At 36.8% G+C, this 22,358-nt stretch overlaps 3 protein-coding genes and 1 long non-coding RNA gene across 16 annotated transcripts; 2 read left to right on the top strand and 2 right to left on the bottom strand.

Annotated features, from left to right (window-relative positions):
* The first annotated feature begins 4 nt into the window (after positions 1-4).
* LOC114876335 lies at positions 5-4,307 on the top strand. Of its 3 annotated transcripts, XR_003789363.2 has the most exons (12): positions 5-170; positions 262-396; positions 531-836; positions 905-1,548; positions 1,617-1,829; positions 1,916-2,233; positions 2,307-2,505; positions 2,575-2,747; positions 2,815-2,912; positions 2,978-3,239; positions 3,304-3,881; positions 3,987-4,307. XR_003789363.2 is itself a non-coding variant. In XM_029187695.2 (10 exons), the coding sequence occupies exons 1-10, from the start codon at positions 273-275 to the stop codon at positions 3,823-3,825; spliced, it is 2,859 nt and encodes a 952-aa protein (XP_029043528.2). In that variant the 5' UTR covers positions 5-272; the 3' UTR covers positions 3,826-4,307. The 3 variants fall into 3 exon arrangements, 1 of the variants encoding a protein (XP_029043528.2); XR_003789362.2 differs by having other exon boundaries at positions 5-396; XM_029187695.2 differs by having other exon boundaries at positions 5-396; positions 3,304-4,307.
* On the bottom strand, positions 3,933-5,666 carry LOC114876346 (putative uncharacterized protein DDB_G0274405). Its single transcript, XM_029187719.2, has 2 exons — positions 5,311-5,666; positions 3,933-5,233 (listed from the first exon to the last, which is right to left on the bottom strand). Exon 2 carries the CDS (start codon positions 5,120-5,122, stop codon positions 4,334-4,336), a length of 789 nt encoding a protein of 262 aa, XP_029043552.2. The 5' UTR covers positions 5,123-5,233; positions 5,311-5,666; the 3' UTR covers positions 3,933-4,333.
* Positions 5,667-6,176: 510 nt separating this feature from the next.
* LOC114876348 (BAG domain-containing protein Samui-like) lies at positions 6,177-21,852 on the top strand. 4 transcript variants are annotated; one of them, XR_006829791.1, is made up of 4 exons: positions 11,859-12,521; positions 13,682-14,826; positions 14,905-15,082; positions 17,575-17,656. XR_006829791.1 is itself a non-coding variant. In XM_046287480.1 (3 exons), exons 2-3 carry the CDS (start codon positions 14,755-14,757, stop codon positions 19,480-19,482), a joined length of 1,980 nt encoding a protein of 659 aa, XP_046143436.1. In that variant the 5' UTR covers positions 13,966-14,500; positions 14,601-14,754; the 3' UTR covers positions 19,483-21,852. The 4 variants fall into 4 exon arrangements, 2 of the variants coding, with proteins under 2 accessions (XP_029043554.2, XP_046143436.1); XR_003789368.2 differs by lacking the exon at positions 14,905-15,082 and having other exon boundaries at positions 13,682-14,500; positions 17,575-17,663; XM_046287480.1 differs by lacking the exons at positions 11,859-12,521; positions 14,905-15,082 and having other exon boundaries at positions 13,966-14,500; positions 14,601-14,826; positions 17,575-21,852.
* Positions 7,999-11,251, bottom strand: LOC114876350. 8 transcript variants are annotated; one of them, XR_006829795.1, is made up of 5 exons: positions 10,493-11,251; positions 10,153-10,392; positions 9,805-10,080; positions 8,357-9,736; positions 7,999-8,295 (listed from the first exon to the last, which is right to left on the bottom strand). It is a non-coding gene; the product is annotated as an uncharacterized LOC114876350 (long non-coding RNA). The 8 variants fall into 8 exon arrangements; XR_003789370.2 differs by having other exon boundaries at positions 7,999-8,989; positions 9,085-9,736; XR_003789371.2 differs by having other exon boundaries at positions 7,999-9,230; positions 9,343-9,736.
* Positions 21,853-22,358: the final 506 nt, after the last annotated feature.

Below are 22,358 nucleotides of genomic sequence, written 5' to 3'. Positions count from 1 at the left end.
GGCAAATAAACATCTTTTGATGAAAATGGTACTTAATTCTTATGTGTATGTAGAGGTTATTTCTTATCTTCGGAGTGTTTAAAGAATAAATGTTTAAAAATAAACATTTATCTGCTGTTAAATAGTTTTTATTTTTATATATTATTTTTGGGAAAAAACTTGGTAAATATGTGAGTATTCAAAGTAGCATCCATTACTAAAGCAGGGAAGAAAAAGTAAGAAATAATATACAGTAAATTGCGTAAATAATAAAAATTTAAGACGAAAGCACAATGCAGAATAATGATGAAAGGTTATCCGAAGTTTTGGAGTTATTCTTGTCACCTAATTACAACATTGTATCCACAACTTATCTTGATCTTATGTTGTCACACATTTCAGAGAATATAAAAGAGTGTAAGGATATATTTTTTACTATTAATTAATCATTAGAAATGTTTCCTCATATCCTTTATATTCTTTTGTAAACTTACATTATGAATATGTCTATTTTTCCATTTTTTTAAAAGTAAGTATTCTCTTAATTTCAGGTGACACAAATGATTATGAGCACTGTGAATTATTCCAAAAGTGGGTATTAAAGGCATTGAATGTTTGGAGTATTGAAGGTTCACCTTCACAGCCTGTAATTGTATTTACTTTGAAACTTGTGGGTATAATTTCACGTGTTGAATTACGTTTTCATTACTGGCAATTTCAAGATGTATATAAAAGACTATGTGATACTTTTAAACTACGCGGGGATAATATACCAGTGTCTGTTAAAATGGCTTATACTACAATGTTATCCGATCTGATTACACACAGAAGTGGAAGACAGTGGATTATAGATGCTGGTAATTGATATAATACATTTTTATAAGAACTTGTAGGAATGTATGCTTTAAAAATATATGTTTTGTAGGTATTTGGAAGGACATTGTAAAGTATGCCCATTGGAATCATACTTTGTACGTTACACGTGCAAGTCAAAAGTTTATATGGCTTCTGTTGTCACATGAACAACAAAATGGAAATTTTTGTAAAGAAGTTATTGCAGAAGTGGCTTCACCATTAATAACCACTACTATTGAGTCACAAATATATTATGCATTAAAGGATAATTGTTTAGATCAGAATAAACTATTATGTACTACATTGGATTTATTGAATAATATTATAGAAAATACATTATTTGTAGATATCGATAATATAATACCTGAATTATGCGAAGAAGTTATTGACTTAGAAATGAGGGCAAAGGCTCTTTTTGAGGCATGTATTAGTACAAATCTTGTACCATACATTGAAAAGTTGTTACTGCAATGTTTATTCATTCCAATAAAACGTGCGATTAAAGAAGAGAACGAATCCATTACTCAAGAAGTAACACATAAATTCTGTTGTGATTTAACTTATATACTGTTAATGCTTTTGTCAAAATCATATTTGACAGAAGTAATACAAATGAATAAACTTTTAATGATATACTGGAAAAAACTTCAGTCATTACGATCATTTAATTTTTTCCATGAACATAAGTTTGAACATCAAGTGATATCTCTAATGGTAAGCACGTTTTATATCATCCTTTTTTTATAACATTTAATCAAGTTATACATTTTTTTCACCAACAGGTTTTACCTTTGTGTGTATTGATTAAACACACATATAAGGATACTGATTTTTTCAGTATGTTTGTTACTAAAATATGTGATCTTACATCTACAGCTATACATAGATTAGCGTATAATGTACGAGATACTATTATCAAGAATGATTTACCTGCAGTTCAGATTGCCAAGACATCTATCGATATGATTTTAGAAATAGTAGATATTATGGATAGGGTATGTATAATGAGAAGTAATTATATTTATAATTAACACCTTTACATTTAGAGGATAATGGAGTATTTTGTATATTTTCTCCTCAGGATGTTGCAGTTATTACATTTCAAATACTGTCTCATGTACTAAAAAATTATGTACCAGATACATGCAGTGAAGATTCAGATAACACAGGGATGAGTAATTGGACAAACATGGATAATGGACCAAAGAAAAATGCGGCGTTTGAATCGCCACTAGAAGGAGATCCGATAGTTGATCATCCTATATTACTGGCATCGCTTTTGAACGCTTTAGCAGTTATGACAGAGAAATTTAAATTAAAGTGGCAAGAATGTGTAGAAACCATATGCTTGTTATCTATAGCACAAGGAATTTTAAATCATCCAGGAACGTTGCCTATGGTATATTTTAAATATAAATAGGTATTTGTCAAAATTGATTTGTGCATTGTATATTGTAAAGTTTTCATTTCAGATCTGTGTGAAAGCTTTAAAAGTATGCAAATTAGCAATTCAAAATTTTATGCCATCTAATTTAGTGTTACTGATTGAAACGGACAGCCACATGAATGAAATAGGGCCGACGTTATTCAAAAGATTGCATGACGTAAATTGGGAAGTTAGGGATAGTGTACTGGAAGTTTTAAACACTATTGCAATCATTTCAGAAGACAGTAAGCAATCAAGCACATATCATAAAATGGGTAATTCGTATAATATGTAACACTCATAATTATTTACAGAATATCCAGCGTTTCAAGAATTTTTATTAGCAAATCAGTTTCTCCAAGTGGCAATTGAAATTATTAAAACAGATTCTGAAAGTTATGTTCGCGCTTCTGCTTTAACGTTTATTTCAAGTACTATTCGAATTAACAAATTATGGGATGAAAAATTATCAGAGTTTAATTTACCTGTACGTTTCTGTATAAAGTTACTAATTAAGGCGTACAGAAAAATAAAATTGTTCCTTTATATTTCAGGATATGGCAATGAAATTATTAAGTGACGATAGTGAGGCTATAGTTCGAAAAGAAGCCGTAATTTTAATGAAGGAATTATATGTACATCATAACTGGCAGTAAGTAAAATTGTTCAAAACTTTGCGCGTGTTGTTTCAAAATTGTTGATTACACTATTATTTAGGAAAAACGTTATTGATTTAATGTCACGAGCAATGTCAACAGCTGCTGTTATTGATCTCCATTGGGAAGTGAAGATAAATGCTCTTAATTTCTGGATAGAGTTTATAAAATCGCATTTATCTGATCAAGGAGTACTCGATGGTCAGTTTCCGAACGTAACGTTTTCCAAAGAACATAGGAAGATCGTTTCTTTAAATGAAATCGAAATAAAACGAAGGCTTAACAAAGCATTGGATGAATTAGCAAGGCAAAATTGCTTAGGAGTAAGTTAACTCATTATATTTGTTCATTAATTGATAAGTTACATTTTATTTCATTAAATTGCAGGTACTTTTGATAACTCTTGAGGACGAAAGCGATTTTGAAGTGTGTAAAAGGTCAGCAACAATAATAAAGAAGCTAAAAGACTTCCTTTTGAAGTACAAACTCGATGAACCTTTACCACAATTGCCTCTGCCCAAAAACATTGCTACAATAGATAGTTCTTATGTTAAATATGAACCACCCGATAATATTACGAATTCCATTTCTAAACAGATGAATAGTAATTCTACTAGTGTAATAGAAGAAATTGTGGATGCTAATGATACAAATTTACTTGCTTCTATTTGCAAAAAATCAATGAAAATGGACGAAGAAACTGAAGAAATGGATGAAAAAACATTTCAATCTATTTCTTGTGTTACTAGACAAGTTTTTCTTCAAAGAATATTTAACTCAGATATCGATGCTTATATCGAAGATAGGAATCGATGGTTGTCTTCATACACGACTAGTTTTGAATCTATAATAGATGATATATTAACTGTGTATAAAAAAGGAGACGTGAATTCAATGGACTGCTATTAATTATAAATAAAATGTCTCGATTCTACAAAAATAGAACTTACACCTATGGAACTATGGTATGCGACTTTTTCTTATCTTATTTTTACGGACGAAATTAATTAAAAGTATTTTATTAAAAATACATTTATTTGACATAGAAAAATGTACAATGTTTTTTACAGGGTTTGTATGACAGAGAAACATCATTTATGGTGTACATAGTTAACATAAAATAGATCAGTTTAGTCTTTATACATGTATCATACTAAACAACTAGTACTATTACTGACAATCGTTAATGTAAAATTTTGTTTTTGTAAAATATATAGCATTTATATAATAAAAAAAAAAATAATAAAAGCTTCCTATCTGTGATCATATAAACAAATTCATAATATGGGAACTGTAAGTTTAAAAGGTAAGATCATGCTTATCATAAAAAAAAAAAATTATTTGAATCAATTTTGTAGATTCTTACATGATGATCTTTGGCAAAGTTTATTGAGGTTCAAAACTAGTATTCTATTTCTTAACTCGTGCTTGCTTTGTTTTCAAAAGAAATTCCACTCATTATTGAACTCCAAGAAAATTTACCAGTTGATGGATCATAGATTAAAACATCTTTGTTTGTATCAATGTTATGTAATTCTAATGTCATAGAATCATTATTTTCAGTGTCCACTTCCTTTTCATCAATTTCTAACTTAAGAATACTATCATCAGCCATATTAGTTGAGCTCTTAGCATTCCAAGATGAAACTGTTGCTGTAGAAATTTGGGAAGGTACAATGTCAGAGTTATTCATAATTTTATTGCTTGTACCCATAATGTTCTCATTCTGAATATCTTTAACAGGACTTTTTATTTCTGTACTATCTATTTCACTTTTTCTTTTTCTTCCTCTCTGCTTTCTTTTACTTAAATCATAACAAAGCTGTTCAATAATGTTAACAAATTCCTCATCATTTATCTCTTTCCTTTTATTTAGCTCATGCTCCCAAGGAATGAACTGACCGCACTTTAATAAGCAACTTGCTTTATCATGTAAGAATTTCTTATTTTCTTCAGTCTTAATAATGACACGATTATATAAATTCTCATTGTTATTATGAATATTATTGTTATTGTCACCTACTTTAATTGGTTTCAAATATCTCTTTTCTGTATTATTCACATTATTTAATATTTTGAAACCTTGGAGATTGATAATAGTTTCCGATAATTCTACTGGACTATGGTGTTGAACATGATGATTATGTAAATTCATAGTAGAAGTATTTATGTACTGACAGATAATACATTGGTACAATCTACTCATTTTGCAACAGAGTTATGCAAATACTCATTGCATGTGTGTTTACAATAATGATGGAATATAACATAAATTATTTATTATGTGATATAAAATTATTGGTTATTTTTCAAGTACCTATAACAAAAATTAAATATAATAAATATTTCTAAAGATGGTAATTAAAAAACAACCATGTAGTAATTTAAACTTACCTTTGAAAGACACAACCTGTTAGGTTATATAAATACTCAATAAAAGAAATTGGAACATTTACACACTGAAACAATGAATTATATCTAAACTTAACATTCACAGTTTAATACTATTTGATATAAAGTACTAAATAATGAGATCAATTTATTGCATTTAACACCGAATAGTTCAGTAGAAACAACGCATATTACGTCCACGTGAAGATCTTTGATAGATATAGAAATAAGTCGATATCGAAAGCAGGCAAATAATCATGAAAGATTATTTTAAATATTATGTGAAAAATTTATTTGTATTAAACATTTGCTAAACCATCACAATTTTTATATTAATTATACAAATAAATTTTTGTTGATACATTGTTAATGGGTACATTAATAATTAACAAATAGTAATATATATACAAGTGAATAAAATACATGCAATATAATTACGTTCTAAAAACGCTATGTTTAAAATTAGAAACAAAGGGATAATTGTATTATTGGTTTTTCGGTGGGTTACATAAAATGGAACGTAATTTCTTCTCGATTACATTGCAATAAACGAAAGTATTACGCGATACGTTCTGTGTCAATTTATAAATAAAAAAAAATACAAAACATAAATAGCCAGCGATTAAATTTAGATTGTAAGAAGCCGAGCGTTGTGTGCATCAGAACATGCATCGAGATTCTTTGGGTAGATAAATCGGTGACGATACGGATTGTGATTGGCTAGCAATCGAAAGCAGGCCAATAAGCGCGCGTATTCGCGCCGAAAAGGTACGATTACGAGAAGACGCGGCGCGCATGCGCGTGCTTTGATTACTCCCCATACAATTCGGCGCGCGGTTTCAGTCACGCGCAACACCTCGAGGGAGGTATTTATGAAGCGTTCGACGATTTTTGTTACGCCGTGAGAAAATAAACGTTTCTCAATTTGAAATTTTGTGTCGATCGAATAGTAACAAGTGTAACCGTTCTCACTGTACATGTAAAAAGTTATTGTGCGTATACATGACAAAATGTCGTTCTACTTCCGCGACAAGCCGAAATTCAGCGACAGACTGCGTGGTAAATCCGGTGACGAACTTCTACAAGAAATCAAACAGCAATTCGACGAGGACAGTAAATCATTCTTCGAACCAACCACCAGATCAGGACGAGATCCCTTTGAACGACATTCCTCTTTTTCGAGGGTGAGTTTTTATGACATACATTTTCAATAAGTCACCATTTTGTTTTCTGTACGTGTTACGTTTTCATGAGTATCTACACTCGTAAGAATGAAAACGAAGAACAATCAATTTACCGGAATGATCGATATCGATCTGTCGTTGCACGATTTGAATACCGTCGTACGAAAATTCTTTATTTATAGAGTGGCCCAATTTCTACGTCGTTTCAACGACGTGTATTTAGTTTTCTTTGCTCGCCGGTTATTCTTGCCGCGATCTTGATATTTTCAGAAGGCAAAGAACCGATGGAAAACGTGTTTGTTAGACACTGGAATTCGACGAAGTACGTCGAGTGATAAAAATACGAATAAATAAATAGTTTCTAATATAGCGTCGAAAATCTTTTTTTCTCATTTAACAATCAGGTTAAAATTTTTGCCACCAGCCATTCATTCAAATCGTGCAAGCACCATGTTGGAATACATTTTTCACTAATTACGTTGACTAATTTCATGCGATTCACCATTTTCTCTACACTTGTTTCAACATTATGAGAAACTAACGGTCATTGTAGTAAATCACCTGTTTCGCATTATCAGCGAGCCAATTATCATAGTTGCTGACGGTCTCGTGATCGTTATAGTTAAAATTGGCATCGTTATGTCTTCCCAATTATCTTATCGTAGTCATTTAGATACGTATCGCTGAGATTTTACCGTTTAAATATCGAGCAAATATTTTGGCAGAAAATTTAGATCAGGGTTCAGTGTTTTTGTTTCTCTCGATCATTCCGATGCTCGGCTTGAACAGTGACCTTACTTTCGTGTAAACAAGCGAATATTCCTCGCCTTCTGTGATCATAATGATATAAATTATTATTTTAGTTACGAATTTTAGTTAGCTAGTGACATTTTTAGTGATATTAGTCGTAAAATAGGAAAGTTACCTACCGTCGGTATTTTATAAAAATTCTCAAATTCTATTTTTAAATTAATTTCTTTTTAGAATATTAGAATTTGAGAATTTTTAAATAGCGAGATGTATACCAGCGTACATTTTTTAGGGGTCCAGGTCGCCCCCCTTCCCCCCAATCATCAGTGTATTTATTTCAATCGGGAAAGTTCTGTTTCGTCCATTTATGGAATATGTTTCATTGCCATCGCGAAATCCGATGGAATGAAAACACGGTGGTACACGTCGAGGCGATTGACTTTCAAATTCGAGGCAACCAACTTTCGCGGTTCGTTCGGGGCACGTGCTTCACAACTTAAAATACTCGAACGCGCGCCATTATGCTTACTTGGCACGCTCGTACGAAAGCACCATTAAACGGTGCACGTTAAACATGGCAAACGATATTCGAAGCAGCGAAAGAGACGAACGAGACGGCGAAGAACGAGATTTCTTTGTACTTGAAGAAACGGTTGAAAATAGCAATCATAGTCCTTGCCGATCGCTCGAAGTTGGAAGGTGTTACTGGCTTAGTACAGCTACCTTGCCTTCAATTCTTGCAGAACCAACCGCATTATTTCTGTCGACTGGCTTACATTTTATTAAGAATTATCGAACAATTCTGAGTGTAAGAAACTGTAGAAAAAATGATCTTTGCCGCAGATGTCTTCGGTATAGCGTGCTCATAGAAGCAACGGAGCTATTAAAAGCACCCCAGTTGCATTAAACGTCCCTATGGAAGAGGGTGACGATGTGGCCCGTTTGACGACTCGAAATGAGATCAATATGCTGGCCATGCTGGCTGATAGTGCGTCGCTAGGGTTCGAAAGCACTTGCCTCAAGAGAGCCAGTTGCCTCTTCAGAAGCGCACACACTTCGCAAAGGACCCAGAAATAACGCGTTTGTTGCCAAATGCTCGCAGGCAGATGACTTACCACTTATTCGCCTCGACGGACGTGCAACACCGACCCTCTTCTCTTCTGTCCTTTGGTATTAAAACGTTTCATTGATCCGCTGATAAGAGGAACCAAAGTTCTTTCACATTCCTGTAAAAAATATTTTTAAATAGTTTTAATTGTTCAGGCTGTAATTAGATAGGGGGCAAAGTAGGGCCTGGAGCTCCAGAAAATTGGGCTCCTTCAGTATTTTAAGATTCTAATTTTTGGAATTCTGTGGATTTACAATTAATCCACCGGTTACACCTATGATTACTTTTTTTTATAAGGGATCCTAGAAAAGTGTATATTGTAAAATTAAGAAATAGTTGCATAGATGTCTTATTTTTGAATTCGAAAAAGACGCGTCGAAGACGTCGCGATCTTCAACGTCTTCGAAGACGCGAGAACATTCTCGACGACGACGTCGCCGACGCCGAGACCTCAAAATAGCCGCCATTGATTCTCTCGCCATTCCAGACCGAGAATTTCGATCCAGAACAATCTGTCGATTCGACACGCGACATTTTACTCGCCTCTCTTGCACCCTCGATTTTTCTTCTTATTTTAAATCATTATCGTGCTCCCGGCATTCTACCTCATTCTCGGGTCTTATAAAAATGATACGTCTTTCTGCAATTGTAAGAGGTTTCAGGGTGAAAGAAAAATCTTTCGTTGCGTATCAAGTCGTCTGGTTCTTCCATCAATATTTGCACTGGTAAGATTACCGCCGTCACGGCTCGATTTTCTCCCCATTTTTCCACGCTTTTCATTCGCTTCTCCCTCGAATATCGGGCTTGGAAAATAATATCGAGACAGATGTCTGGTGGATGAAAAAGTTTCATCAAACGATACTCCGTCCATTCTGTTCGAACTGTGCGGGAAAATGAAAAGATATCTTTGCGTAAGAAGGTTAATTTCATGAATGGGAGCTTCCTCAGGTTTCCCAGCCGATGACCCGGCGCGAATTTCATCGCATGACTCACATGAGTCATCGAGATGGATCTTGCGAGTGATCTCTTTCTCCGTTCCACGAAACACGTCCCAGACCCTTGATTATCCCTTCCATTTTCCCTTGGTCAGAGTCATTCATAAAGCAACATTCCAATCCTCTTTATCGTCTCTTCTGTGAACCGCCAAAGGGAAAGGGCTTTCTGTTTTCTAATTTCCTCGATTCTAATTGATATTGATTATACCGAAATTACTTTATTTCGCGTAGAGCATGTTACGTGTTGGGTTCGTTATCGGGGAGTGGTAGGTCGCGGTTACTCCTGGGATCATGAACCACGGAACTCGATGATTCGTCAAGACTGCTATCACCCTCTGCATAATGCATGATTTGCCACTCAGAATTCACCTGAAGCATGCGAGTATCTTACACTGAAATAAAGAACAGTGTCAGTGATTCATTGGATCTTCGTTTGGCTTCTAATTTTATAACGACCCACCGGTGTTAATGATAGGGAAATATACCAAAAGTCAGCTGTGTGCTTTATCTTGTTCGCGACGATCCTGGTGTAACGTTACAGCGATCGTGTTCTTGCATACATTCTAAGAAGCAGATGAAACTTGATTTTACAGATGGCAAATGAATCTGGTAAATATACCTTGACCTTTCAGGCTTTTAGCAAGCTTTTAGCTTTTAGCGCCACACCCTCCTGTATCGGTTACACAATTGAACTGGGAAAATCTCAAGGATGATGATCCACCTTTGCTATTGTAGCCTAGAGACAGAGGGGATAGAGTTTTTTTAAATGATTTGCCTATTAGGTTTTTAATAAGAGCAATATTAATACCTTGATAACCATTGGGATAGCTAGGGTTTTTTTTTTCAAGAATGGTGAGGGGGCCAATATCGATAACTCCTGCCAGTATCATATAGGGCATCATTGAAGCATTCCGGGTTCACTGTAACAGGGATCTCCTCTTCCACTTTTCCTTTCACTGTTGAATAGCACGTGCACGTGGTGCTTCGTTGCGTGCGAAAATGCGCACATCGAACCTCCTGATTTATATCTTTCCTATTACCCAATCACCTAGAGTTATATCTCATCATTAATTATTTTTTTATTTGAATGAAATTTTGTTAAGTACCGTCCAATTATCCGGTAACCAATTATTCCGTTGAAGAATTACCTAGGGATATTTCAATCAACCTTAGTACCATTGCGCAATCGAATACGTGCTATAATTTAATTGCGCTGATATGAATCTACGGTCAGACCTTTTCGTGCGACTAGCCATTTATCACTTAATTATTTCAACGTTTTTATGATGTAAGTAGAATTTGATGATTTCCTTACGCCACGCGCTTGTAGCACTTTTGCTTTCAATGTGTAATGAAATGCACGCGGCATTCGTACGTGCTAGAATGCGTGTGTACGCAACAGGGGAATGTATCATACTCGTGTAACGTAAGGGAACCTGTCTACAAGCCCGATGACGTCAAGAAAACGTTGCGTTGGGTCGTGAAGTGGTGGTAGAATCAACTTCCTCGGGCCTCATGCGCTCCTGACACTACTATCGATCACCGTAGATCATCGATCATCATTATCGATGATCGTGCGAGTGATCGAGACGCGTGAACAGAATCGAAAAACAAGATCGAAAGCGAGATCCAATTGGCGCACGCGTACTCAAAACTCGAGATCTATCATTCGATCAATCGATTCTATCGATTCTAACCTCTCTTTAGCTCAAACGAGAAACTAAGTATTAAACAATATATTATAATTAAAAATTGCAATATTTTAAGAGAACACTGGTGCTTGTTTTGCAATAACTATTGTTAATTAGTATGAAAATTAGGTTAGGTGTTTTTTCACTTGTGTGTTTAGGTACTGTAATATACAGTTTGATAATGACTAGGTAATATAACAGTTCCACTTGTTAGATTGTTATTTATAATTTTATTATCCTGCAGTTATGTATTTTCAACTTGTCCGGTGTATCGTTAGATGGCAACACTTTTTGTGTTCAGGTGTTTAGACACCAGCTGCTTTATCCGGACTAAAGAATGCATGTTATTTTTTATATATTTCAATGCGAATTAACACTTGATTATTATATGCAATTAATAATCTGCAAAATTATTATATGCAAAATTATATGCAATACATCAACGCGGTATATTATTTTCATTTTAATTCTATTTCAAATTGCAAGGTTAGACTCGATAAGTGGCGGAAGTTCTTCGAATCGATTCTATCTAGTTCAGGTACGGCTCAACGATGAACGAAATTCTGCGCAAAATATTAACAAATTTCTGAATTATCTAAGACCAATTATATAAATCAGTAGATACTTTTCAATTTACTAATCAGTATTTATTTTATTATTTATTTTTATTCATCAACTTAATTATAAATTGAAGAGATTTATAAAATAGGGGAATCGTCCTAAACGCCTTAAATTTGTTCGCCCCTGTTAGAAACTAGAACACTGCGTCTAACCTCAAAAGTTGCGCCTTGCTAGGCGCCAATCCTTTCAGTCATTCCGTGTAACGAGCTCAGGCGGTAGTTTCACGATTCGTTTCACATCTACGTTACGCAAGCGATGTTCATTTATCTTTGTTACAGACAAAAATTGTTTTTATTAAAACGATTGTGTGGTCATAGAAAATTCAGCTGTTTAGTCGTGTCATTAAAAAAATAATAATTTGTACACAATTTTCGTGTTTGTACAGCGATTAGACGCGTTAGAATGAAAATATGCGGAATCTCATGAATGGCAATTCAAAGCGTATAATCTGAAACATCTGAAAGATGGAATTAAAGATCGCACGTTCCTGCTGATACTTGGAAGCGTCAAGTATCAACAGATACATCTAATTTATTCTCGCGATCTCGTAGACCACCGAAGCGTAACATTTCGTGGAATCCGCAGATGGTACTTCGTTGATGTATTGCCATTCGATCGATTACATAATCTGTATCTCGTAGGGGACCCGTGAGTCATCTGTCGAGCAGCTCATACGTGCGCGTGAATCGACGATGTTCGTTGAAGCGTGGGATACGATTTGTATTTCCTGCTTATTGTCAAGTGTAGTGTAAGCATTCGAGAAACTATAGAAAAAAATATCGTCGAAACGCTAATTAAAATCATCGTAATCGTACTCTGACGGTTCGCGACGACAACACGTGGTGCTAGATCGTTTCGTTAATCGGTAAGTGGCGCCAAGAATGAGTTTTTCAAAATCTTCAGAGGTATGGTTAGACAGGAAGGAAGAGGAAGTTTCCTCTAAGCCTGAGCAATTTGAAATCGTAAATTAGATTATGAAACCCTATTCCTAGTCCAATTTGGCATATATCCAAGGTGTCGAGCATCATTTGATAAATTTCTATAAACAGGCCCACGCGATATCGCGTGAGGGAACGTGTTAATTATATTCCAATGTAACGGCCCCCCTCTTGGATCCGTCCCTGACATAACCATGCCAAGTTATGTCACACTGTTGTTGATTGTATCAAATATGATCGACTTGTAATTATTATCATGACTCAGTTTATTGTTGATCAGATTATCTTTGGATATTTAGAGTAGTTGAATCATTATAATGTTTCCGTGTCAATCAAAATGCCGTGCGAAAGGGGCGACGTACCACATGAGTACCGTACAATTCGAAATTTTTTTTATAATTTATTATATGCTTCAGAATGTTTTTGGTGATTTCCCTCTGATAATAACGTAAAATTTTGATCGTGAAGTGTCCATGCGATATGCATATATATTTTCACGGCAGGTAGAAGCGTTTGGATCAGCGCCAAATTCTGCGATCGCATGACTAATAATTTTGATGGCGGACATTATACTTCATTGGTAACGCGATCGAGAATTAAAAGGCCAAGTTGAGGTTAGAACGATAGAACAGTTCCTGGAACGATATGGATTAATAAATGAACCGTGAAATTATTTTTAATTCTGTTTTTCTTTCGATAAAAATGATTCCCGTCGAGGCCATGTTCACCGTCGGTTAGTCAGGGCTCTTCAGTTATCACTTAACATTACTGCTGACTCGCATATAGATTCACGAATGCCATATGAAGGTTTCAAACGATTCTATTTATGGCTCGAGTGATTCTAAAAATACATTCGATCGATTCGATTTATTTGTTAACCGCTCGATTCAGTTCTTTATCGGGCACAATATGCGATCTATATATTTTGCGATGAAGCAGTGTCCTTTGAATCAGACACATGCTATTAATACACGCTTGATGATTCACGGTTATATTAAATAAAAAATCAGAAAATGTAGATCGAATTTTTCGGCTGGTAATTACGACCATCAATTTTGATTAACTAATTGGTAATCTATTTATATAGCGGTATACATAAACGATGAAAAAGTATGTTGACCAACTTTTCGGATGGTAATACGAAATCGAGGAGAATCCGTGCTTACTATAAAAGGATATAGGTAAACAAGTCCAGGGTACAGCCTTGCCTGGCAGGTTGATTATAAAACGAAAACGAAGGAAACGCGAAAGGGAGCAATAAATTACATTCAAAGGATATTTCAACGCCTTTTCAAGATGAAAAGACAACATTTTTAATGTTACCACTCATGCATTTCGAATAATTACATTGTATTACATATAATAATGACAATTTCTCTTTTTATTAGTTACATTCGGTTCATTTTCCAGTTTTAATTATTTACAAATAAAATAGACAGTATTAACAATAATTTATGAATCTAATCATTTCTTTAATGGTTGTCAATAGTCGCGTTAGGTGTTTCTCGAAAAAACCAAACAGGGACGAATGTTCTAGCATGCTCTGGCGCGTTCCTTCGATCGTTTCCGTGACCGTTCGGCCTCGTTCGGCCAGGTAGTCACGTGGCTCCCAATGCGTCCCACACAACAAATATATTTAAGTCCTCTGGCCGCGTACTGACAGTTTCACTATTGACCTGCATCGTGTAGGTTGTTAACGCGTGCGTCTTTGCGATTATTCGAGAAGAACAATTCCTTCCAAGACTAAAAAACCTTGATACGCGAGTGTGTGATAGTGCAAGGAACTAAACACAAGTGTTTCTCTTATATAACGAAAAGGAAGACGCCAGAGAGAGAGAGAGAGAGAAATAGGGAGAAGGAAGATCGAACGTAGGAGCTGAGACAACTGTCACGCGTTGTTCTCTCGGTAATTTTGAAAGATCCTTAAACAAAAAAACGAGTGTGTGCTGCCAAAAAAACTTTAATTTTCGTTCGCATTTTGTTAACACGCCGGCACTGTTGTTTAGTGAGCTTCTTGGCTGATTCTTTGAAACCATAGAAAAAAAAACACTTAACCTGCAAAAAAGGCCACGACTAAACTTCTCCCTAGTGTGAGAAAGACAAAAAAAAAAACAGGAAATCACGTATTCTAAATCAGGCACGGACCAAAAGGTCCAGAAAATGGACTCGCCTGTCATCGTGGACAAAGCATCCGAATTCGGAGAACCGATTGATTTGGATCGTCCGTTCCCCGTAAGTGGTGCAATCTTTTTTTTCCATTCGCGTGTGTCCGATGCTACAAACGGTATACACGATGTCATTGGTATATAGGTTATCTAAATTAGGTTACCTCTGCGCGTATTCGAGATATCAAGTAAGTCTCGATATTCGATACAATCGAAGCTACGGTTAGAGTATCGAAGACGTCGATAACGTCTGCGCCAACGTCTGCGGTTCAAATTCTGCCGTTTATCTGTGAAGCTTGCGAGACTTTTCCAGATCATTCGAGGTTCGATATATTTTCTAGATAACGATTTATCTGTATTAAAATTCACGTACTATTCGGATTACGTGATTACATTTAACATTATGAATGTTGATTTTTCTTCCGGCACGCTTTTGCTTGCCGGACCGTATAACAGTACTTGTCGCGCGTGACATAATCGCTTGTTATGCTGAAAATTCAGGTGTTGTTCGTGCAATTCAGCGAGAAGTTTCGCGCTCGTATCGGTGTTCTCGTTTTTGCATGTAACGTAGTCGCCGACCTTCTCTTTCGCGTTCCGCGAGATCGCGTGGAAGTTAGAAATAGAATTCGTGAAGAGTGACGTACGTTTTCGTTGCTTCGAAACGGTCACTTGTCGAGCCGTGGATTTCTCGCTTTCTCCGTGAACCAGATAATCGCGTAAGCTTCTTTTTTTTTTTCTATTAACCAAAAAATTTCAACCGCTTTAAATCTTTGCTTCATTGCACGTAATTGTTACAATTTTTCTATGGTATCTTCCATGGAAAATGGCGTGAAATTGTTCTCTGCATGGAATTTACCAAAAATTATTTATGAAATAACAAAACGCTGTACAGTGGTGTGATAAAAAATTGTGTAATAATTTATCGATAATTCCAAGTATGTGGCACGAATAATTTCCTCGAACAGCTTCAGCCGAGAACGTTTCGAGCACGCTCCTCCTAGAACAAGGTCCATTCCTCCAAAACACAAGCGTGTTGACGCTAATAATAAACTAACGGAGACGTTTCTCCTTGGTAACTCTCTCTGTCGAGGACGTGGCCGCGCATCGGGAGAAAAAGAGAAGAAAAAGAAAAAAAAAAATAGGAAAAACGTAACATAATCGCAGCCGATACGTTTATCCGGCCATTCTCAACCGTATTAGGCATGCCTCCATTTTCTTTGAGAAAACGAATTCCGCTTATCAGGAATTAATATCCGTAATAACCGTTAAGATAACGTTTCAGGCTTCTCGATAACATGGTATTTTTACTTATGATCTAATCGAGTTTTCGCGCGCAAAAAAAGAAACCGGTTCTTATAAACAGTACCGTCGATGACGTTTAAAAGTGACGGATGTCGCGTGGGCGGTTAAGCTGCTCGCGCTGGAAGAGAAATTGAAATCCATTTCCGGTTGACTTTGAATATAATTTCTCTAGGGCCTTTCACTATTCAAATTTCCCTAAAGTGCGAGGGTTAGGTTGCTCGCAGACATGGCGCCACGAAGAAATCAGGAAATAAAGTGTAAACGCGGCGCCTGTCTCGATTTCAGAGGCCATGACACAGTTGTTCGCGAGGATCATTTTATGCGAAGACGTTGACATTCACCCAGTTTATGGTCACCCATAGCCACGCTGACTTCTCCCTCTCTGTGCGTACACGCATGCGTATAGTCATCGTTGCAACCCTTATGACACATTTTTTATAATAACTTCTGTTTTATTGGTGAATTGTATAAATAATTTGTCAAATATTCGAAAGAAACAATATATTATATATTATAAGAGGCCATCTTCAGGGGTGGACTGGAACTAGAATGTTTACCCTAGGTTACCGACACGGTCGGCCATCTTGAAGCGAATAAATTTAATTAATTAGACCCTAATAGTTTTCTAGCTATTATCCCTAAACACTTGCCTCGTTATCTAGCAATAGTAGTAATAGTAATTAATTAATATTAATTATCCTAGCTCATAAAATAATCATTTTCCATTCCTTACAAGTACTTTTGAAAGATTCTATCTGCCCGAAACGATGGAAAGCTTTCTGGTTGCCTTTTAAAGGCGCAGTTCATTTAGTTCCCCCTATGATTCACACTCGATCGTTAATGTTACGTCTACCTGCTCTTTTATTTTCTCTCTAACTTCCTCAGCTACGCGTCTGACACGAATTTTTTATAGACTGTAGGTCGTGTTCGAACGCCCACCAATGCGAATTCTTTGATTTTTCTCTCGTATTAAGTAAATCAGGAGGAGAATAAAATGAGACTCGAGAAGATATCCCCGATCGAAGAACAGAGTATAGTATATTTGGATCGTTATATTTAGAATTGCTTTGCTGAACCAGCAGCTGTGTCTGCTTAGGAATTTTCTTTGTCCCGACATTTCCTTATCTAACAGGAGTTTACTAATTTTGATCAGAATGGAGATAGCAATGGTCATTTGTACAGCCAAGTGCAGCTGAATGGTGTAACTAGGTAGGGACTTACCCCCTGACCTATAATATAAAATTGGTCCCCTTAGGTGTAGGGTTCGAAGAATTTCCAGCTGACTGGATCTGCATTGAATATTCATTTGCGAGCGACATTCCTTACCTTTTATAAGACTTTTCATGATTCCATTGTCGCCTATCGAATCGCCAAGTTCATTTTTAATTAGAATTATTAGCGATACATTTACTACCTTGCTTTTCTAACTTGCAGCATTAAAATAATATATAGTATATCAAATGACGATAGGGAACAAAAATTTTTGACCAGCGAATCTTTTTTCCATTCACAGGGTTTTCCATTCGACGACGACAGTTTTGGTCGACGCAGCGACATCCGGGCCCACCTGGACGACCTAGCAGCCCGGCATCCGGAGTTCGCGGACCACCTGCTCGGCCCCCCCTGGGGTGATATACCCTTCCAAGGCTCTTTCCGCAACCGAAATCGTGGCTCTGGCAACGGTGGCCACAACTACCAGCAGCAGCAGGGTTATTCGGACGAGGACGCGAGGAGCCAAGCGAGTGGAAGCAGCGCGACCAGCGGGGCGAGCGGCAGCTCTCACGGCGAGGCAGAAAGTAATCAGAATCAGCAGTCGCAAACATCCGAGCAGACACCCAAAAAGAATCAGATACCTCAGTACGGCTTGCGTAATACGGTGGACATAGGCCAACACCATCATAACATGGAGAACACGGACAAAGGAAATCGCGGACAGCGTTCGATGTCAGCTCCGCCAGAGAACAGACAATCGTTCGCTCAGCCACAGCCTCAGCCGCAGGAACAACAGAGCCAACAGCCTTCTGGACAGAGGTACGTCTCCAGGATAGACATAACACCGCAGCACAATCAAGCTCCGCAACAGCCACAGCAGCAGCAGCCACAGAAACCTCAACAGCAAGGCAACGTCAGGCACATACCTATCTTTGTAGAGGGTAGAGACGAGCCTGTGCTGCCAAGGAGTTTCGACGAACCACCGAATTTCCGGAGAGAGCCATCTCCCACACAGTTCCACACTCCACCTCACTTCCAGAGGTCGGCCCCGTTCGGGGATGTTTTCGGTGGAAGACACCAGTGGTCTCCGCACTTCCAGGACACTTTCTACCAGCAACCAAGCTCGTTCGAGCATCCCTCGCGCAGACAACAGCAGCCTTCCACTTTCCAGCAGCCTAAGAAGCCTCAGCAACAGCAGTACGAACAACCGAAGCAGCAGCAGCAGCAGCAAAAGCCCCAGCAACATTCTCAGCCTCAGCCTCAGCAGCAGCAAGAACCTCCACCAAAGCCTAAGCCCACTCTTCCAAAGGATCCTCTGGAGAGGGTAGCCTTAATTCAGAAAGAAATAGACTCCTTGGCGGAACAGGTTAAACAGTACACCGGAAATTCAAGGACGGATAAACATTATATGTATCTGGATGAAATGCTGACGAGGGAGTTGATTAAATTAGATGACATAGAAACAGAAGGTAGAGACAACGTCAGACAAGCAAGGAAGAACGCCATTAAAACTATACAAGAGACTATCAGCTTGCTCGAATCCAGGGCGCCTCTTCCAACGCAGCAGACCTCTACAGAGGAGAAAAAAGAGGAAGAGGAACAAGTTTCCAATGACTCTGAGAAGGTTGGACAGAGCGCTGAGTCTATGGACGTTGAACAGAAATCAGAGAATCAAGAGGCTGGTAAAGCTGAGAAGACTGAAGTTGCAGAAAGTGAGAAGAAGGAAGAGAATCAGTCCAAAGAACCCATACCTTTGCCTCCCTGTCCATCGACCGAGGGAAAGCCTGAGGAGACTAAAGAGTCTCCTGCGAACGTTCCCAACGACCAGACGGCGAATCAGCAACAAGAGACTAGTCAGACCTCTGGCGATGCCATGGACACGACTTCCAACGAGAAGTCCAAGCCAGCAGAAGCGCAACCAAACACGGAGAACGTGGAGGAGAAGAAAGCAGACACTGTTGACGAACAGAAGAAGCCAGAGAGCGTAGTTGAACACAAAGCAGAAGAGAAACCAGCCAAGGGAAAGAAGAAGGATGCGTCTGAGAAGACGGAAAATAAGAAAGAAGAGGAGAAGATGGAGGTAGACAGTGAAGTTAAACAATCACCGAAGACACAGAAGAAGGGCAAGAAGACGAAGAAGCAAGCTGCAGTCTCCGATAAAGCTATACCCTTACCAGCACCGGAAGACACTGCTGCGAGCGCAAAGTAAATCTTCAGAAACCTGAAGGTGGAAAATAAAGAACTGTCTGGTGCATCGAGAGATACGTGAATCTTTTGGCTTCGTGGGAGAAGAGAACCACTTCCTAATGCAGAGGCAAATAATATTTAGGTTGTTTCTTACCTAGTCTGTCGTTGCCTCTGGTGGTTGCTGTTTTCTCGTTTCCCAATTTATTTCTTGGTGTCGGATCGAAAGCGTCGTGGATCGACGTGTGTTTGCACAATCGTCGCGGAAACGAGAGAACAGGAGCATTGTTTCTTTTGTTCAATTTCGTTGATTGCTCGCATCGTGAGCCTGACTGTGGTTAGACCATACTTACGTTAGAGTTTCATCGAGGCATAGGCTGTTTGAACAACAAATACATTGAGCTGCTTCTGATTGTAAACTATGTCCTTTAAGAATTTTATTTGAAACTTTTTTATTGTAAGCATTGACGCAGTGAGAATGACTGTGCGTAGAATGCCAGTTTGTATAACAATCATTTAACTACAGCATGATATATGCTAGTTTACAATTATTGGTGGGTACCAATAATACTTTCTTTAGCTTTATTACTGTATTTCTGTTGACACCTTGAGGACCAATACTGTTTTCATGAAATATAACTGGGATATTTAAAATTTAATAATTGCATGTTTTATCGATACATATGGATATTTGGATCCTTGAGGTGATAGCATTAAGAAATTTTGTAATTTCCAAAAGGACAAAGTAGGAGACTTAAATAAGAACAGCCATGTAAGCCTTATTCGAATTGTATCAGCAACAGCAGAATTACTTTGAATTGTCAGTCTCCTAGATGATAGGAGTGATTTTCATTTATTTTTCTTTCTTTTTTTTTTATAGTAACGCTATATATTTATTAGACCGTTTCCTTTCTTTTATCGACTCCATTGGCTGGGTTGTTAAAAGAAAGGGAATAGATTGATGATAATTGAGAGATGATCTCAATTAAGAGAGAGAGAGATAAGCGCTGAAGCTTTGTTTTACTTTCAACTTTTTAAGGAACCGGTATTTAGTGTATTATCGAGACTGACCTGGTCGATATTTGATAATAGGGCGAAATTTCATACGATTACGTGGAATTTTATTAATGATTCGTTTAGCAAGGAATGAACGTGTACGTTTCCGGAAGTATTACAGCGCACGCCTCGAGGCATAACAATTAATTAACTTTATTATTATTATAAAATATTATTTATAATTTATTGCGCGCCTGCTGAACGATTCAGGCACGTGTTTCGTGCGAGAAATTGTAATAGGGTGTTGATACGCTTTAGAAATTCGTGGACTTATAAAATCATATCCTTGGTCAATATTAATTAATACTGTACAAGCCTCCTAGATAAAAAATTTGTATTATCAATTCTTCCTTCTAAAATAAATTCTGTAATTATTATTTTTCTTTTTTGGAAAATAATTTTGGGGTATGACTGTAGAACAGTCTCCTTTATTTTAAATAAACTGAACTTTATTTATTCATCTAGCATCAAGTATCCACGAATTCCTGCAACGCTCTGTATCATATCTAGTGTCACCAACAAAACATACTTGTGTGGTATACGAACCGTGTACATATTAGGGTCGTATGTGTTCGTCTTGTATAAAATGATGCATCCTTTGTTCATTGTTAACAGTTAATTACCCTTAGATTAATAAGAACAGAAGAAGAAGTAAACTTTCATTCAGACATAATGAACCTATTCTTTATTATATAATTTTGAAAGGTAATTCTTTTATTGATATTTTACTTTTTGTTTGATACTGGGTCACCCGTGACCCGTACATACAAAGATAGAGAAATTTATTATAATTACAAATTGCATGTGATCTTTGGAATTGATTTATATTTTCTGTCATGAATTTTGTATTTAAAATATGATTAACACTTTGACTGCCACGTTGCCTATTATGTATGGGCTCTAAGTTAAAATACTCCTATCAGAACAATAATAAATTAGGTTTATTGAAAATACTGGCAGTGAAAGGGTTAAGAAAGAGTTACAGAGTAACAAAAGGCAACATTGGGTGCATTATTTTGATGGTTCCTTGTTCAGGGTGATACTCATTATTTCTCGTCTTGTTTTTTTTTCTTTTTCTTTATTTTTCCTGTATGATGTTTACGTATCTGTAGAGATATGCTCTTTCAGCCAGAAATTTTGTATTTTTTGAACGTGTTGCAAAAGGAGAGAAAGTGAATGTAGTCTGCGTGTGTTTCGAGTGAATGAGCGAGTATGAATTTACACAGTGCAGTAAGCAAATTAAAATAAAACGAAACTACAGAACGAATGATTAGACGTATAAATGCGGTAAAATATTGTAATTATTTTATGAAGAAACGCATTCGATTGAAAATACAAAGCCTGGTCTTTTGAATCGTCAAATAACTGGCTATGAAACATGTATCCGATTCCCATTGTATCCTTCCTTAAATTTCTTTCAAACTCGAGACGTAAAAAATCGTTTTCGTTGAAAAATTTACCGTGTAAAATGCAAAGCGAATCTCGAAGTCGAGAAATAGAGTTTGGCTTTGGTCCAGTGTGATAAAACGAAGCAAAAATGTCACTGTCTGAAAATTTTCACGAGTTTGAAACGCATTTAAGTAACAGCTCTCATTTTGCTTTTCTCTTTAACTCTTGAATTCTACTGTACACGTGTAATTTATAATAGAAAATAATTATTTCTCGATAGATAAGTTCAATCAAATTGAAAAGAAGAATGCTGAGAAAAATAGCAGCGTGCTTTCTTTGAAAAAACAAAATGCAACTCCTGGTGCTGAAGGAATTCCGGGTATCAACGACCTGCTAATAACAACATCCGCTGCGTGTACACATCTTGTTCACTGCCAAATTCCAATGAATTATTTG

The sequence above is a fragment of the Osmia bicornis genome, chromosome 10, assembly GCF_907164935.1.
Source record: "Osmia bicornis bicornis chromosome 10, iOsmBic2.1, whole genome shotgun sequence".
NCBI lineage: Eukaryota > Metazoa > Arthropoda > Insecta > Hymenoptera > Megachilidae > Osmia > Osmia bicornis.
The sequence above is the reverse complement of the archived record's forward strand: the minus strand, read 5'-3'. Positions and strand labels throughout refer to the sequence as shown.

What these genes read in the sequence shown, in the direction of transcription:
- LOC114876346 (XM_029187719.2), bottom strand. Translation starts at nt 5,122, where the DNA reads ATGAGTAGATTGTACCAATGTATTATCTGTCAGTACATAAATACTTCT.
- LOC114876335 (XM_029187695.2), top strand. Translation starts at nt 273, where the DNA reads ATGCAGAATAATGATGAAAGGTTATCCGAAGTTTTGGAGTTATTCTTG. An exon ending in TTCAGAGAATATAAAAGAGT is followed by an intron (nt 397 to 530) that starts GTAAGGATATAT and finishes TCTTAATTTCAG; the next exon opens with GTGACACAAATGATTATGAG. An exon ending in ACAGTGGATTATAGATGCTG is followed by an intron (nt 837 to 904) that starts GTAATTGATATA and finishes TATGTTTTGTAG; the next exon opens with GTATTTGGAAGGACATTGTA.
- LOC114876348 (XM_029187721.2), top strand. Translation starts at nt 6,318, where the DNA reads ATGTCGTTCTACTTCCGCGACAAGCCGAAATTCAGCGACAGACTGCGT. An exon ending in GACATTCCTCTTTTTCGAGG is followed by an intron (nt 6,492 to 17,574) that starts GTGAGTTTTTAT and finishes TTCCATTCACAG; the next exon opens with GGTTTTCCATTCGACGACGA.